The 16,331-nt window shown below is 45.1% G+C and overlaps 1 protein-coding gene across 1 annotated transcript in view; it reads right to left on the bottom strand.

Moving 5' to 3' along the window:
- The window catches only part of papss2b (3'-phosphoadenosine 5'-phosphosulfate synthase 2b), an 88,196-nt gene that overhangs the window by 45,433 nt on the left and 26,432 nt on the right, over window positions 1–16,331 (bottom strand). The window contains exons 2-5 of the mRNA XM_041210437.1: window positions 6,857–6,971; window positions 6,194–6,429; window positions 4,725–4,863; window positions 1,392–1,510 (exon numbers count right to left, since the gene is read on the bottom strand). Of these exons, the coding sequence (XP_041066371.1) occupies window positions 1,392–1,510; window positions 4,725–4,863; window positions 6,194–6,429; window positions 6,857–6,971 (609 nt within the window). The remainder of the gene's footprint in view (window positions 1–1,391; window positions 1,511–4,724; window positions 4,864–6,193; window positions 6,430–6,856; window positions 6,972–16,331) is intronic.

Genomic DNA, 16,331 nt, shown 5'->3' with positions numbered 1-16,331 from the left:
CAGCAATGTGGGGCTTGTCTTATGAGGAGAGATTGAGCAGCTTAGGCCTATACTCACTAGAGTTTAGAAGGATGAGGGGAGATCTAATTGAGGAATATAAGATGCTAAAGGGGATAGACAAAGTCGACGTGGAGCGGATGTTTCCCCTTGTGGGGCATTCTAGAACAAGAGACCATAGTTTTAGGCTAAGGGGTGGTAGATTTAAATCAGAGATGAAGAGGAATTACTTTTCTCAAAGGGTTGTGAATCTGTGGAATTCACTACCTCAGAGTGCAGTGGATGCCAGGACGCTGAATAAATTTAAGAAGGAGATAGACAGATTTTTAATTAGTAATGGCTTGAAAGGTTATGGGGAGAGGGCAGGAAATTGGAGTTGAGGCCGAGATGAGATCAGCCATGATTGTAATGAATGGCGGGGCAGGCTTGAGGGGCTGAATTGCCTATTCCTGCTCCTAATTCTTATGTTCTTATATTCTATAAGTCTGCATACACAAGTAAATTTCTCCCCTTGGCGTCTTCCACCAAACTTTGTCACAACACCTAACTTTGTCAACATGAACTATTCCTTCACTCTCTGGTTAAGCGTGCTAAAGAAATGGAAATTGTTGTTGATCTTTAAGACACAGTATAGATGGTAACTGTGTGTACATCTATTTCTGAGAGCAGTCCATATTCTGTACCAAAGTAGCAGCCATCAGGAGAAAAGGCAGAAAAGGAAAGTGAAGTAAAGGCTGCATTTGGTTTGAATTAAGAATAATTGAAAAAATATTAAATTCTCATTTCTCCATGATACTGTGCCACTCACAAAGGAAGGAGACTGAAATAAATAAAGCTCTTTCACAATTTATTTTTTGAATTTTATCAGAGCAAAACTTGATTTTATTATTGTTCCAAGTGTTGGGGCAAGTTGAAAATTAAACAACGACCTGTGTGAATGTCAGGTTTGTAGATGATGCTTGAATGCTAGAGGTGGATTTGATGTGTTGAGGGATTGGGCACAAGGCTGGCAAATGATACTTAACTGAGAAAAGTACAGTGGTATGCATATGGGCCAGGGTGATCTGGACTAGTTTCGATTGTCTAAGCAGGTCAAGGAGGAATTTCCCAGATTTTTTTCTTCAAATCATCCTGAGTTTTCACCTCCACCAGGTGATCACATGGTTTTGGATGGAGCGGAAAATGTACATCATGTGATGCACACAGCATTGCAGCTTCCTGGGACAGGGTAGATGGGCCAGAGTGTCTTTTTCTGTCTGTTATTGTCTGTATGCTTGTAGAAATATAAAAATAAAATTCAAAGCCCGCCATTAACAGCTGTTGTCTTGCAAGTAGCTATTTTCTTTTCAGAAACCCAGGTATAACTTCCAACTTTACCTGGACATTTCACTTACCTCCTCCTCTAACAGCTCCACCACCTGTTGGATACATTCATTCACAGATGTGAGGTTTGTTTTGAGCACCAGCTCCGAACTTTCAGGCTTCTCGTACTCTGAATCAATCCCGGTAAATCCTAAACAAGCAAACAAAATAAGCTGAATGAAGCACTGGACCTTATTCTGGGGTATGCAGAAAATTATGCATAGATCCTTTAGGTATTAACATGACTTTTATTGATCTAAGAAAAATACCTTATCTAACATTATACAGGGCTGTTTGTTCAACTTCTCCCAGGGACCAATGGATAACAGGGCTATTGGTGTAGCACCAGATGAATCAGAAAGGCCCATGTGCTAAGTTAGCTATTCTCAGTCAAGGTAGCAGTTGGAGAGCTACAATTGAACTTGGGCTCGCTGGTGTAGGGGAAAATAATAGCACGGGTTCCTTTTCTCACTCGACACCTAGAATGGAAGTCAGTTAAAAGCACCATAATTGACTGTGATGCCCTTAGCAATTTGCAGGAGTGAGCCAAAGGCACAACAGAATGAACCAAGCCCTGGAAATGATGCACATGATTAGGATATGAAGATGGGCTAGAAGACTTGGACTCTCAGACTTTATTTTCCATCCACTAATTTTAAAAAAGGAAGTGAGCAATTTCTCTGTTTGTACCCAGAGTGATAGGACCTGGGTTGCATTCATGACCCTAGAAAAGAAATGGCTGAGGGATAACTGAATAGGGGTCATTAAATAATGGAACTACTTCTTAGGATAGACATGGTTGACAGGGCCCTCAACCATGTCCGGCCCATCTCCCGCGCATCCACCCTCACACCTTCCTCTCCCTCCCAGAACCATGATAGGGTCCTCTTGTCCTCACTTATCACCCCACCAGCCTCTGCATTCAAAGGATCATCCTCCGCCATTTCCGCCAAATCTAGCATGATGCCATCACCAAACATATCTTCCCTTCACCCCTCTGGCTGCATTCCGCAGGGATCATTCCCTCTGGGACACCCTGGTCCACTCCTCCATCACCCCCTACACCTCAACCCCCTCCCACGGCACCTTCCCATGCAACCACAGAAGGTGCAACACCTGCCCCTTTACTCCCCCTCTCCTCACCGTCCAAGGGCTCAAACACTCCTTTCAAGTAAAGCAGCACTCCACTTGTACTTCCCTCAATTTCAGTCTGTCCGCAAGCATGACCCAGACCTCCCTGTTGCTTGCCATTTCAACACACTACCCTGCTCTCATGCCCACATATCCGTCCTTGGCCTGCTGCAACATTCCAGTGAAGCTCAACGCAAACTGGAGGAACAGCTCCTCATCTTCCAACTAGGCACTTTACAGCCTTCCGGGCTGAATATTAAGTTCAACAATTTTAGATCATGAACTCTCTCTTCCATCCCCACCCACTTCCTGATCCCCCTTTTTTCCAATAATTTATATAGATTTTTTTTTCTCACCTTTCTTCCATTATTTTTAAATGTATTTCCATCCATTGTTTTATCTCTATCTTTTAGCCTATTTCGATCCCTTCTCCCCACCCCACCCCACTAGGGCTATCTGAACCTTGCTTGAACTGCTTTCTACCCTTAATGTCACCTATTAGCACATTCCTTAGATAATATCACCACCTTCAACACCTCTTTGTCCTTTTGTCTATGACATCTTTTGGCAATCTCCACCTATCACTGGCCCTCTATCCAGCTCTACTTGTCAAACCACACCCCCCCCCCCCGCCACCACCTTAAACCAGCTTATATTTCACCTCTTTTCTATTTTTCCTTAGTTCTGTTGATGGGTCATCCAGACTCGAAACTTTAACTGTGTTCCTCTCCGCAGATGCTGTCAGACCTGCTGAGTTTTTCCAGGTATTTTATTTTTGTTTTGGACATAGAGAAGATGTTTCCACTTGCAGGAAGTTCAAATCTAGGGGCAGAAGTTTACTGTCCCCTGTGATGAGCTTGCAGGTGGGATGGGGCCTGTAAAATCCTGCAGGTGACTTTCCCTCTGCCCACTCACCTGCCTCAGACCTCACTGCAATTTCATGAATGCCTAGCCATCTCCCAAATTGAGGCCCTTAGGTGATCAGTTAATGTCCGCTTAAGAGACACTTCCTGCTCTGATTGCAACATTTCAGCCAGCGGGAGGAGAGTGATGAAGGAGGGATGCCCAGCAGGTTAACCTCCTGGACATCAGTTGGGAAAGGGGGTGGGATTGTCTCCTTCACGGGCCCCATTTTCCAATCAGAGGCCTTCCCCAAGGTCTGTCTCCGTGGAAGTGGCCCCTTCCTCCTGGCATTTGCACCTGGTTCCCCTACCTCTCTGGGGCCTCCTGTCCTGTCCCTGCTGAGAGCCCCCCTCAGATATACCTTTTATCCAGCACTTGGCTCTTTGTTTTCTGGAACTGGATGCAGTCCCAGCAGTGACCACCGCTCCCCATGGTACTGATGAGACCAGACAGCTGCAGGCCAATCAGATTGTTAAATGGCTGCAGGGCAGCCATATGGAGCAGAGGGTAAGTACCCCACCAACTTTTTCGGTGGTGGGGTGGGAAACCCTGCCACAGGATCCTAAATATATGATAGACACTAATAAATCCAGTAAGAAATTCAGGAAATTACCCAGACAGTGGCATGTGGAACACGCTAGCACTTGGTGTAGTTGAGGTGAATAACATAGGTCCATTAAGATAAAGTTAGATAGGCACCTCAGGGAGAAAGGAACAGAAGGGACGTAGAGAAGGTAAGATGAAGTAGGAAGGGTGGAGGCACATATGAAGCTTATACACTAACACAGGCCAGTTGGGCCGATTAGCCTTACTGTAAATTCCATGCAATATCCAGGATAGGAAAATATGTAATTTGGGCATTACAGCAAATGGTACAAAAGAGGCAAGTTGGGCCCTGAGGACATTAAAGCAGAAGCAAGATAAGAGGGCTTTTACCTCACAAATAATTCTCTAAGGTTTCCATTGTCTTTCTGTTAAATTCAAAATCAGTGCAGTTTTTACTGCAGTTGTTTGATGTTCCTGCATTTTATTAGCATGGATACAGCAAGGTCATGCTGCAGATTAGGAATGAAATATCACCCCTGCCCCTAGACTTTGGTTTTTCTCACACTTCTCACTGATAGCTGTACTAAATGAACATTGTTTCACTGCACAAAATGGAGCTGCATGTTCACTGTGCAAACATTCTTGTAACATCTCTTCAATTAACTGATAGCCATCAACAATGCTGAAAGCTACAATTTGCAGTGCTTGAGAGGTCTCACATTATCAGAGAATATTTAGTTGATGGCATTATCACAAGAGCCCTTCTGCTGATAGTATATTAGTACCTTTGATCTCTCCTGCTCTAGCCTTCTTATAAAGACCTTTCACATCACGACTTTCACAGATATCTAAAGGAGCATCGACAAAGACTTCAAAAAACGGGAGTTTGGAGATCTCGTGAATTTTTCTTGCTTTTTCACGATCCTAAAGATTTAAATGAAGATACAAAATTAACACTGCTTGTTTGTGACAGTTGTTGGGGCCACGACACATGATTATTCCTCCTTAAATCTTTCCACCAGGCTATCTTGTGACTCAGTCAGTCAAAGAAGTATTGTGCTAAAATCAATTATCAGGTTGCCTTAATTGTGCTCCATGGTTTGGGATCAAATTGTTTTTTTCTGTATTTTTAATAAATAGTTTAAACAGTCTTTGATAAAACATGTCTTGTTCACAAAATACAAAAGCAATTAAAACCAGCAGAAAATGTTGTCTATATAATTTCATTGGGTGTATTTTATACATATCCTTATCTTTTCACTGTAACACAATAATGTGGGAGTAAGTGCATATTTTAATAATTAAAGTGCCATTTTAGTGAGTACTGTAATAAAATCATCAAATAAATTGTCTGCCTCTTAAATGACCTTTTCTGACACCTTTGAGAATAAAGTTTTAACGATCAAATTGCTTCTTCCTGCATTTGCAATTAACTGTTGGAGAGAACTTTCAACAATAGGTTTATTTACTGACAGTTATAGAGAGTTTAATGTACTTGCTCATCCATCAAGCAAATCTCTTCCTACAAACAATCATTTATCAAATATACAATTCAGGATGTAAGGGTCAATGAAATGGATGAGCCCAACATTGTTTAAAATGTTTCTAAAAAAAATTTGATCTTTTTGAATAGATTATAGAAAGATGCCATTTGGTTCTATAAAGCACCAGTCAAGGAACTTGATGCTAAACATTCTCGGTATTCTACATTAAAGAAACTATAGTCGGTTCCTTATTTATTTTCCAACATTCATTAGCTACATCCAGGTCAGTCACTACAACTGTATATGGTAGGAGTCTAGCATTTCAATGTTTTTTGAAAAGTTTTACCACTCCTCTTCCCTTACTCCCTGTTTTCTGGCCCTAGGTTGGTGCTCTGTGTCAAAGCTCTCCTTTTTGGTTAGGATGCAGGGACAGTCCATTCTGTAGACAAGCTCATAGTATCATCAAGTGCTGCTCCTTCATTGATTCCCCAGGAGGCTAATTTCTTGGGATATTCCCTCCCTGCTGGGGCTTTTCATCCTCCCAAAGATCTTGGCCAACATTTACAGTTTACAGTAAACTCAAACAGGTAGTCAAGATTGAGATTCAAATCATTCACAGTTTAATGCTCCCACAATGAATTAGAGGTTGTTCTAAGAAGCTGATGGTCAGAGACTTTGATACATATCATTTATCCACCTGTCCAGAGAATGAAGGCTGGAATGAATTTACATCAAGGAACATGTCAGTTTCTTCTTTCTAATGAACTTACCTTTGCAAATGGAGAGATAAAACTAGTGATACAGACAAGTCCAGCATCTGCAAACAGTTTGGATACCTCAGCAATACGCCGAATATTCTCCTCACGGTCCTCAGAGGTGAAACCCAGGTTTTTGTTTAGTCCTTGTCTGATGTTATCTCCATCCAAAGAGTAACAAGGAATACCATGGGTTACCAAGTACTCCTCCAATGCAAATCCAATTGTGGTCTTTCCAGCACCTGATAGGCCTGAAGGGAAAATTATGACGTCAATTAGGTTGGAATGAGCTTCCTAAAATTCCTAAAAGAAAGATCCAAAGGAGAACCGCCATTTCGGTATTACCTCACATGCCCACCATACCAGCATCGATGCTGCTGGCAGCTTTCCCCTGCCTATTAATTTGATTTTCACTTCTACTGCAATCTGAGATTACTTGCAACCCATCCTCCCTCCCCAATTCTGCTGCTGCAGGCTAGCTCCAGTTGCAGGAGCAGGAGCAGAAACAATATTGCACTCGCAAGTGTAAACCTATTGGAAGAGCACAGAGCACTTTGCTCATTGTCTGGGAAATAATGAGATAAATGAAAAGTCCTGGGGTTAAGTATGTGATATCGTTACTGTACTCATGTTGGTGAATTGGCATGCAATCATAAATAATCGTAGATAACAAGTTACCAGTCAGCCAGACAGTGCAGCCACGGAATCCACTACGGGTGCCAACAATTTGGCCTCTCTTGCTTCGACTAACATGATGGGACTGATAGACCACATTGGTGGATTTCTGAATTTCCTGTAAGAATAGAAAATGTTATGAGTTAGCAATTTTCTGACAGGGCATTTTACCAGGCAATAGAAGAACCATAAAAAGTAAACAAAATTAAAATTACCACATATTATTAAGTAAAGCAAATGTATATTAATGAGGCACATTTTGTATCATCTTTTAACGTATGATACTGGGAAAAGAATGATTGAGGATTTTTGTTTGTTTTAACTTATCCTAGCCAACTAACAAAAACAGGATGTGGTCCACTAGAAGCTGCTGTTCCCAAATGTTCACTGAAGAGACATTGGATGATTACCAACCTGAGTGCAAACCACATGCAAATATAAAACCTCCAAGAGTTTTCCTTGCTGAGTGAGGATTAATTTGCCATGTACTGCATAATGGAAGCCCAAATGTGACATGTCAGTGTGCATCACAGATTAGCTTGCAGTTTAACTGCGAGTTACAAGATTATCATCAGTACACGTTTGTGACCAGAACACTGGGGCAAATAATGACAAATGATAATGTGGCAAGTCTGACTAGACTTCACCCCCACCTCAACACTCACAGGCACAGTTCTCATGGCGCATTTGTTGATTAGATTTTAGCTGGTGGTCTTATAAAGATAAATAGGATAATTGTCATCTTGTGAAACTTTTCGAATTTTGGGCAAAGGATGCTGACTAGTTAAACCTATCCTATGGCACCTATCAGTCAAGCTTATATTGGCAGTAATTAGTTATTCACTAATTCCATTATGAAGCAGTAGGGCTTCTGGTTAATTGCATAATTCATTCACAGAAAAGCAGCCTTTCAATAACATTGTGGGCAGGATTTTCTGCCTGTTGGGTGGGTGTTGTGGGAGTGGGTGTGGGTAGGTGTGGACCCATTCGCCATCCACGATTGGGTCCGTGCCACCATTTTACATGGGCGGGCCAATTAAGGCCCGCCCAGCGTGAATCGTGGTTCCCGGGAACAGCGGGAGTGGGTGGGCGGCGGCGGGACTGCAATGACCACCCGGTCCAATGGCGACCTGCCGGCCTGTTTTAAAAAGCTGCTGCAGCCTTTCAAACACTGTGAATCATGGCTAGTGGAAGGGCAGGGGGGTAGGGCAGGGGGGTACTGTGCCCCTCGTTTCTCGGATGAATGCCTTGCTGCCTTCCTTGAGCAGGTGGCTGCGCGGCGGGAGGTATTCAAACCCCAGGACTGGAGGAGGAGGCCCTCCCACATGATCAAACGTGCCTGGGAGGAGGTGGTGGAGGTGGTGAGCTCCCACGGCATGGTGCAACACACCTGGATCCAGTGTCGCAAAAGCTTCAATGACCTGTTGCACTCGTGAAAGGTGAGTACCTTGTTGGCATCGATCACTTAACCCAGCAGGTAGGCTTACCTCCTACCTGCTCCTTAGGTGACCCCCCGCCCCAAGTCTGACTGTAGTGACTGCATTGATTCATTGACGCATGTGTCCTTCGCTGGGTGGGCCAGCAGATATTGCCCATGCCGAGGTCACCCTGAGAGGGTGGTGATGAGATGGGTTTTGCACCCACAGCATGTGGTACACTGAGATCCACATTACCATGTTGGGGGCAACCTGGAGGAGCTGCACCTAGGTGCAGTGCGGGAACACCAGGACATGTCAAAGTCAGGGTGATGACATGCTGGGAGGGGAGCTTCAAGGTGGTGTGGCACCAATCGATCTGCTGCCCTCTGCACTCCACAGTGCCTCCTTGCTATGGAAGATTAAAACATGTGGTGCCAAATGTGATGTAGGCAGCATTTGGCCAAGGAGGCGTGGGGGGGAACAGGCCTTGCATCTTTGTGAGAGTGTTCGGCAGCAGGGTGAAGAGACACTGGAGCCCTGCAATGTTCCACTCAGGTTGGGTTGGGCTATCTGCAAAGAGAATCCAGGTACAAGTAGCATTTAGCAATGGTCTTCTCTCCTTTCCAGGAGAAGAATGCACATAATGCTGCCGAGCAGGTTGAGGACTGGCAGAGGGCCGGCCCAGCTGACGATTCTCAGCCATTTTGTGCAGGAGGCCCCAGATCTGGAGAGGCGCCACGCGCCCAGGTCCACCGGTGTCAGTGAGGATAGGGTGCCACGGGCAGGTATGTTTGCACAGCACTGAGGTCACCGTTGTTCTGCCAGCAGCCATGGCAGTGCTGAATGTTCAGTGATTAAAGTTTGCAACATGGCTTGACCATTGCTTATGGAAGGATGAGCGCATAATGATCCAGGGGACAGGGATGCACATTGACATTGTCTCCACATTAACTGATCCAATGTCCTTGTTCTTCATTCAGCATCAGTGAAACAGGGCTGGGAGGAGGAGCAGCAGAGGCCACCTCTCACACCCGAGGAGCCTGAAATCTCACCAGCGTCATACCATCTCTGCCAGGCAGGCACCAGCGCAGATACTAACACCTCGGTGGGAATTAGAACATCGGCTAGTATCCCGGGGCACAGTGGTGAGGGCACTTCACAGCTGTTGGAGGAGCTGGCAGAGACAGACAGTGCCCATAGCGCCAGCAGTCGGAGGACTGCAGGGAACCAGGAACATGCTCAGTCGGTGCCTGATGATGTGCCTCTGGGGTCATCTGTGATGCAGAAAACACAGGAAATGCAGCAGGGTGTGTTGGGAGCATCTGGGGGAGATACATGAGGCTATGCTTGGCTTGGTCTCTGTGGTGGAGGAGTCTACGCTGATGCAATGAACCTCATGGCCGAGTGCCATGGAGAAAGTGACGACAATCATGGAGACGCTCCTCCAGGAGACCATTTGGACAAGCAAGCCCTCATATTGGCATTGACCTCAGCTGGTCATTGCCAGTGTGGGAGTTGGTCTGGGCACCAAGTGTCCCAGCTCGGTGCCCATCCATCCGCGGTGACCAGGGAGGTCCGATGTGGCCTCATGTCGGCGCAGCAGCTGCCTGTTGTCTCTGTGGGCTCCTCTCAGGGTGCTCCGGATGAGGGTAGTAGATCCTCTGGCCCTCTCCCAGTGACTGTTGCATCCGGTGAGGCTGCGACTTCTGGGGAGATGCCAGCTGTGGAACTAGCTGCTCCCTCCCAGGCGGGGCCAGCACAGGCTCCATGGGCCAGAGGACGCCCGCCAAGGTCATTGAGGCCAACAGGACAGCAGAGTGAGCAGGCTGGCTCAGATACCACTCCCAGCGAGGGGGCAGCACCAAGACGTAGCACCCGAAAACATAAACATAAGGTACCTTAGGCACACCACGGGTTTATCACTGGTGCTTTTGTGTTGGTCCACAATGAGGTCATTATGAGTTGGTGTGATGTTTAACACCTTTGTCATTTTGTTTTCTTAAGTTCCTTTTGTTATAATATTAAATTTAGACATGTCACCATGGCTGAGGGTGACTCTTTTCTTCTGCAGGTGGATGTTTACCAATAATTTTAGGGATGATTTGTGGGATATTCAGCTTTATTAACAAGACTCTTAGTTAATGTTCCTACCCAGGCAGATTTTGCACTCAGGTATCGAGCCTGCAGCCCAGGCTTGTCCTGGAGATCCATCTGTGGTGTGCTAGTTGAAGGTTCATTGGATTAAAGCCTCCCAGGTGTTCCTGCCTCCCTGGAGTATGCCCGGGTCAGCGTCTACCCCCTCAGCATTTCCCTGTGCTCATCCTCGGAGCCACTGCTAGATTTATCATGTGCAGCCACAGTTAATGCGTCTACATCTTCTATATCCCCCTCGTCCCCCCTTTCCAGCGCCAGATTGTGGAGAGTGCAGCATGCAACCACTATCACCCAGACATGATATGGGGGATACTGGATTGCGCCCCCTGAACAGTCCAGGCATCGGAAGGGCTTTTTGAGAAGACCAATGGCTCTCTCCACCACAGCCCTTGTGGTGCCCTGGCTCCTACTGTAGCGCTGCTCAACTTCTGTTCTTGGATGGCGGAGAGACGTCATGAGCCACCTTCTGAGAGGATAGCCCTTGTCACCCAGCAGCCATCCATCCAGCCGGGCTGGAGCACTGAAGAGCCCCGGAACCTGGGAATATCTGAAGATGTAGGCATTGTAGGAGCTGCCTGGGTACCTGGCACAGACTTGTAGAATCGGCATCCTGTGATCACACACTATCTGCACGTTCATGGAGTGCAAGCCCTTCCTGTTGACGAAGGCACTGGACTCACCTGCTGGCGCTTTGATGGCCACATGTGTACAGTCTATTGCACCCTGGATGCAGGGGAAGACAGCAATGGCTGCAAAGCCTCTGGCTCACTCTGTCTGGTTTGCCTGGTCCCAACTGTAGTGGATGAAGGTCAATGCACACCTGAACCTGCTTGACACAAATGTGGACAGCTAATTGGGAGACACCGCAAAGATCACCCGTTGATCCCTGGAAGGAGCCAGAGGCATAGAAGTTGAGGGCAGCTGTTACCTTTAGAGCCACTGACATGAGGCGTCCGCCCACACAGTTAGCAGAGATCTGAGGCCTAATCATCTGACAGATATAATTGACTGTCTCCTTTGGGAGACGGAGCCTCCTTCGGCACTGCACCTCAGACGAATTGAGGTAGCTGCTTCGCTGCCTGTATACCCTGGCAGCAGGATAGTGGCATCTTCTGCGGCCCCTTCCGCCTTGGACTACCTCTTGGCCCTGCGCCCCTTGTGCCTGCGCCTGTCCTCCTGAAGGTGGCTCCTCTGGAGGCTGAATGTGTACTCCTGGCCTCCTCCCGCTTCTAGCCCTCCCTTCCTCCTCAGAGGAGGTGCTCCCAGTGGAGATTTCAACTCCCATTCCCAGGCTAACTGAAGGCTTCCTGAAACCTGCAGGCTTAAAAAAGATTCTTCACTGTAGAGTGCTGACCTGAAGGTTGTGAGTCCAGTATAAGCAGCTGACATGCATTTTGAAGTATTGCAGGTCACTCAGGCAAGTATCAGTAAGTTTGAAAAATCAATATACGACAGAGCACACTCGTGACGCCACTGAGCCCCCTTATCTCACCTGTGGATGAGGTTTATACAAATGTCTCCTCCGCCTGCCCATTGTGCCTGTGTGCTGACTCGAAGATCACACGGGCACCAAAAAATTGGCATCAATTGGCGCCTCGAGGGCCTTAAGTGACCCGTTAATTAATGGTGGGTGCGCATTGGATATCATTGTGCGCCTGCCCATCGAAATATCGCGATGGTGCGTGGTGACATCAGGACACTCGCCCAACATCACCACGCGTCATTTTAAGCATCGGAGTGCGGGTCCCAACCCAAACGCCAACGGGAAAATTCTGTGTTGTATTTCTATACTAATTCCTAACTCAGTGCTTTGCTGCAGCGCAATAATTAAAGCCTTGCTTTCAGGCTGTTGCTCTCTAAAATCAAACCACAATCTATAAATGGTGTACATCAAAATAATCTCAACCAAGATGGGAAATACCTTACAGCTTGCGTTCTTCTTACTTCTAATGTATCCCACTTCCCTGTGCTTTTCTCAATTTATACTGAAACAGAATTAGGGAGATCAAAGCTTGGATTCACATTCTGCATAGAATATGGTCCAAAGTGTAACCTAATAATGGAGGAGGGGGGTCTACCTGAATTCCTTTGAGGTCTGGTGCCCATTTTTATTATTAGTTTGTTTTCATGGGTTTTGAATGGGACCTTGCTGTGCATAGAAAGGCTGCCATGTTTGCCTACAAAGCAACAATGAGTCGGCTTCAATAATAATTGACTACCTGTGAATTGGGGTTTCTAAGGCTGTGAAAGGTGCTATATAAATGCAAGTTTTTTGACCTCTGCTTACCTTGATTGTTTGCTCCAACTTTCATTGGAATTCTTACATTTAATAATGTATCAATGGAGATCTCAAGAAATAGAATAATAGCCAGAGGTACCATTAATCTGTTCATACTGAATGACGTATGCATTGGTAAGATAATAAATACTGCATTTTGTGCTCTGTCAGTGTGCCAGAATTCTGGAGATGACTATGATTAAAGAAAGATAATAGTGAAAATAAAATTATTTTTCAATAGGTTTAAGTTTTAAAATTTTGATAAATTTGTAGTCAGCATTTGATGAAGAACTAAGGCACTGCTTTGTGCATTCTTTCATAACATCTTTGAATGAGACAGAGTTTGTGATGCCAGGATATCTTAACTAATACAGTCTCTTATGTAGAGCACTCCAGAAGATATCCCATGGATAACATTAAGGGGAATGGAGGGGTGGGGGGTGGTGGTGAATAGGACATGCTCTTTGGTAATTTTTTTTTAAACCACAGAATAAATGACACAAAATTTAAAGCTTGTATCCCACAGATATTGCAGGGCCATATCAAGTGTATGTTACAGATGCTTAGTTGCTTAGAGGTTACATTTGTGATTTCAAGTTTCTGATCATTTAGTCTTCACCTGATTTAGGGGCAGGTCTCCAATCTTTACAAATCTAGTTACTGTTGTTCTGTAGGCAAACATGTCACATGATATTTCTGATTGAATGAATTTCCCCAACAGATGAAATGTGGCATCCAGAACCAATGGCTGCAGTCTAATCATATTTGCCACTGGCAGTATGTTTTCTGGACATGGGGTATGAAAATATCTCAGTGTCTTTTGCTTTGAAGTATTTGCAGAAGATGAGTGAAGACAGCCCTACCAGTCTCCAAGGTATCTCCGCTCCCCCAATTCTTGCCTCTTGTGCATTCCCTAGGTTCGTTTGCTCCACCATTCCTGGCCGTGCATGCAGCTTCCTTGGCCCTGAACTCTGGAATTCCCTTCTTAAACTTCTCTGCCTCACTACTTCTCTTTCCTGCTTTAAGGCACTCCTTAAAACTTAAATTTTTACCAAGATTTGGCCACCTGTCCTAATATCTACTTACATGATGGCTAATGCTCCCATGAAATACTTTGGGACACAACTAGATTAAAGACGCTGTAGAAATAAAGATGCTGTTGTTGCATGGTACTACTGTCACTTTATTTGGTTTCTGATTCATTATTTGCTGATTACTTATTCAGAAACTGCTCTGGTCAGTGTTGTTCCACATACCAAGCTATTGTCTGCATGCCTTGTAGCAATCCCCAGCTGTAGAAAGCATACTGATGGGAAATAGTGCCAAACAAGAGTGAAGCAGCAGAAATAAAAGAGGCAAGTAAGTGATAGGATTCAAATTTTCAATAAGCAAGAGGAGCTTGGTATCAATGTGATAATTTCAGAAATTTAAGAAGGTGCAGCTGGAGAACAATGACAGTCAAACAAACAGCACTTTAAACTAGCAACAAAGCAAAGGCATTCATTCCAGAGTCTCTGGAAACTGCACAACAAACTTAAGACAGTTTTCACAAAGGGACTGCATGAATGGAGGCTATTACTTAAGTAATTAAGGAAGTTTAATCTTACACTGTGCCATTGTCTTTGAATCTTGAAGTTCATTCCTGCAGTGGTTCATATTTTGTTAATGTGAGCATTATAAGATCTAGGTCATACCCCATTACTGTAAGTTGAGACCTTTTCATGACAACTAATAGGCCAGTATAATAATCTGTAACAAGTGAGAACTGAAACTAGGATAGCGCACCAATTTCACCTGGTGAAGATTTAAAAGAATTAAGTTAGCATTTTTGTCATTGAAACAATAATTTTCACATCAGGCTATTATTTCCTGAATATGTTTCTTTTTCAGTAATTCAGTTCAGCAGGTACAACATGCAAAACTGAATAATTTTACCAGGCAACATTTTATTAAATATTTTATGCTATTACATCAGCTTTAATGGCACACTAATCCTAAATGAAAAACCTACCCTAACTTTTTTTTTAACATTTACATTCAGCAAAGATTCTGGTGATAAAATATAGCAAAATGGAAACTGAAATGAACTTTTTAATAAGTAAATCTTATGGCCTGAATTTTTCAGATGGCGGTGTCTTGTGTCCCACCATCTGAAAAGTTGGCGGAGAACACGTCCTTGCCAATTCCGACTGCCCCACAGCCAATTTAGGCTCCAACAGGATTTAATTGGCTGCAGGCAAGACTTCCACCCCTCACTCAGGAGGAAGTCCTGCCTTAGAGAGCTGCTGGCCAATCTGGTTGGCCGAGAGCTCTCCAGTCCCCTGCAGTGACTGCGCTGCAGTGGACAGAAAAGGAAGTTCAAGAAGACGTTGGAGACTAAGTACAGGAACTGGAGGCCCAGGTAAGTTTAGGGGGTCCCAGGATGGGGAGGGTAGGGAAGGACTAGGGGGGTCCGCGGGGGAGGGGGGGAGCGATTAGGGTCTCGGGAGAGATGTTGGGGTGGAGGTGAAGGGAGGCCCAGAGGCCACTGGACCCTGCGGAAGGTGGGGGGCACCTGAGTTTAGAAGGGGTTTCTGATGGAGGCGCCCCCCTCCCCCCAACCCTTCCCACTCGAGATGTATTTCCGGCCTCCCCCACAGAGGTTCAATCCTCCTGCCAGCCTAAAAATTGAGGTTGGGTGGGAAAGGGCCCTTAAATAACCATTAATTGGTCACTTAAGGTCCTCAATTGGGGCAAGGGCAAGCTTGTTGTCTAAGAACCTGCCTGTCCCAGTTTAAAATTGCTGTGTGGTTCGGGCTGGGGTGAATCCAAAGGGAATCCCATCCCTTCGATTTCACACTGCTCCTACATCTTAAAAACCTGCCGGTGAGAGGGTGTAAAATTCTGGCCTATGTTTGGGCACCACCTGAAGGAAAGTAAATTTCCCATCCTTTCTATCTACCAGCAATCACGCCAGGTTCAAACAAGGTAACCAAAGGGAATTCAGCAGCTCATTCATAATTCTTGAAGAAAACTCTCCATGCCAAAGTAAACCAGTAGAAACTTCCTTGCAGCCTTCCTTGAAGTCTTCACAGTGTGCTAGGAGGCTAAAATTGTATAAATGGTTAAATGGATAGCTGAAGCAGCTATTCATTGCTATCTCTGGAACAATGTTAATTTGAAATAGTCAAGAAATTGAAGGTACATGAAGCATCAACAACAACTTACATTTGTACCCTGACAAGGAGGCTGACAGGGTCAGGGTAAGAGGCAAGCCAGGAAGATAGAACAAGGGGAGGGTGGGGACTGGAATCTAAAGTAAGGTCAATGTGAACATATAAATTAGGAGCAGGAGTATGTCATTTGGCCTGTCCAGCCTGCTCCACTATTTGATAAGATCATGGCTGATCTGATTGTGACCTCAACTCTACTTTCCTGTTTACCCTCTTTAACCTTTGACTCCCTTGCCAATCAAGAATCTATCGAGCTCTGCCTTAAAAATATTCAATGACCCAGCCTCCACTGCTCTCGGGGAAGAGAATTCCACAGACTAATGACCCTTTGAGAGGAAAGAAGATCTCCTCATCTCCACTTTAAATGGGAGATCGCTTATTTTTAAACTGTGGCCGCTAGTTTTAGTCTTCCCATA

This window comes from Carcharodon carcharias, chromosome 17 (genome assembly GCF_017639515.1).
Source record: "Carcharodon carcharias isolate sCarCar2 chromosome 17, sCarCar2.pri, whole genome shotgun sequence".
Taxonomy (NCBI): domain Eukaryota; kingdom Metazoa; phylum Chordata; class Chondrichthyes; order Lamniformes; family Lamnidae; genus Carcharodon; species Carcharodon carcharias.
The sequence above is the reverse complement of the archived record's forward strand: the minus strand, read 5'-3'. Positions and strand labels throughout refer to the sequence as shown.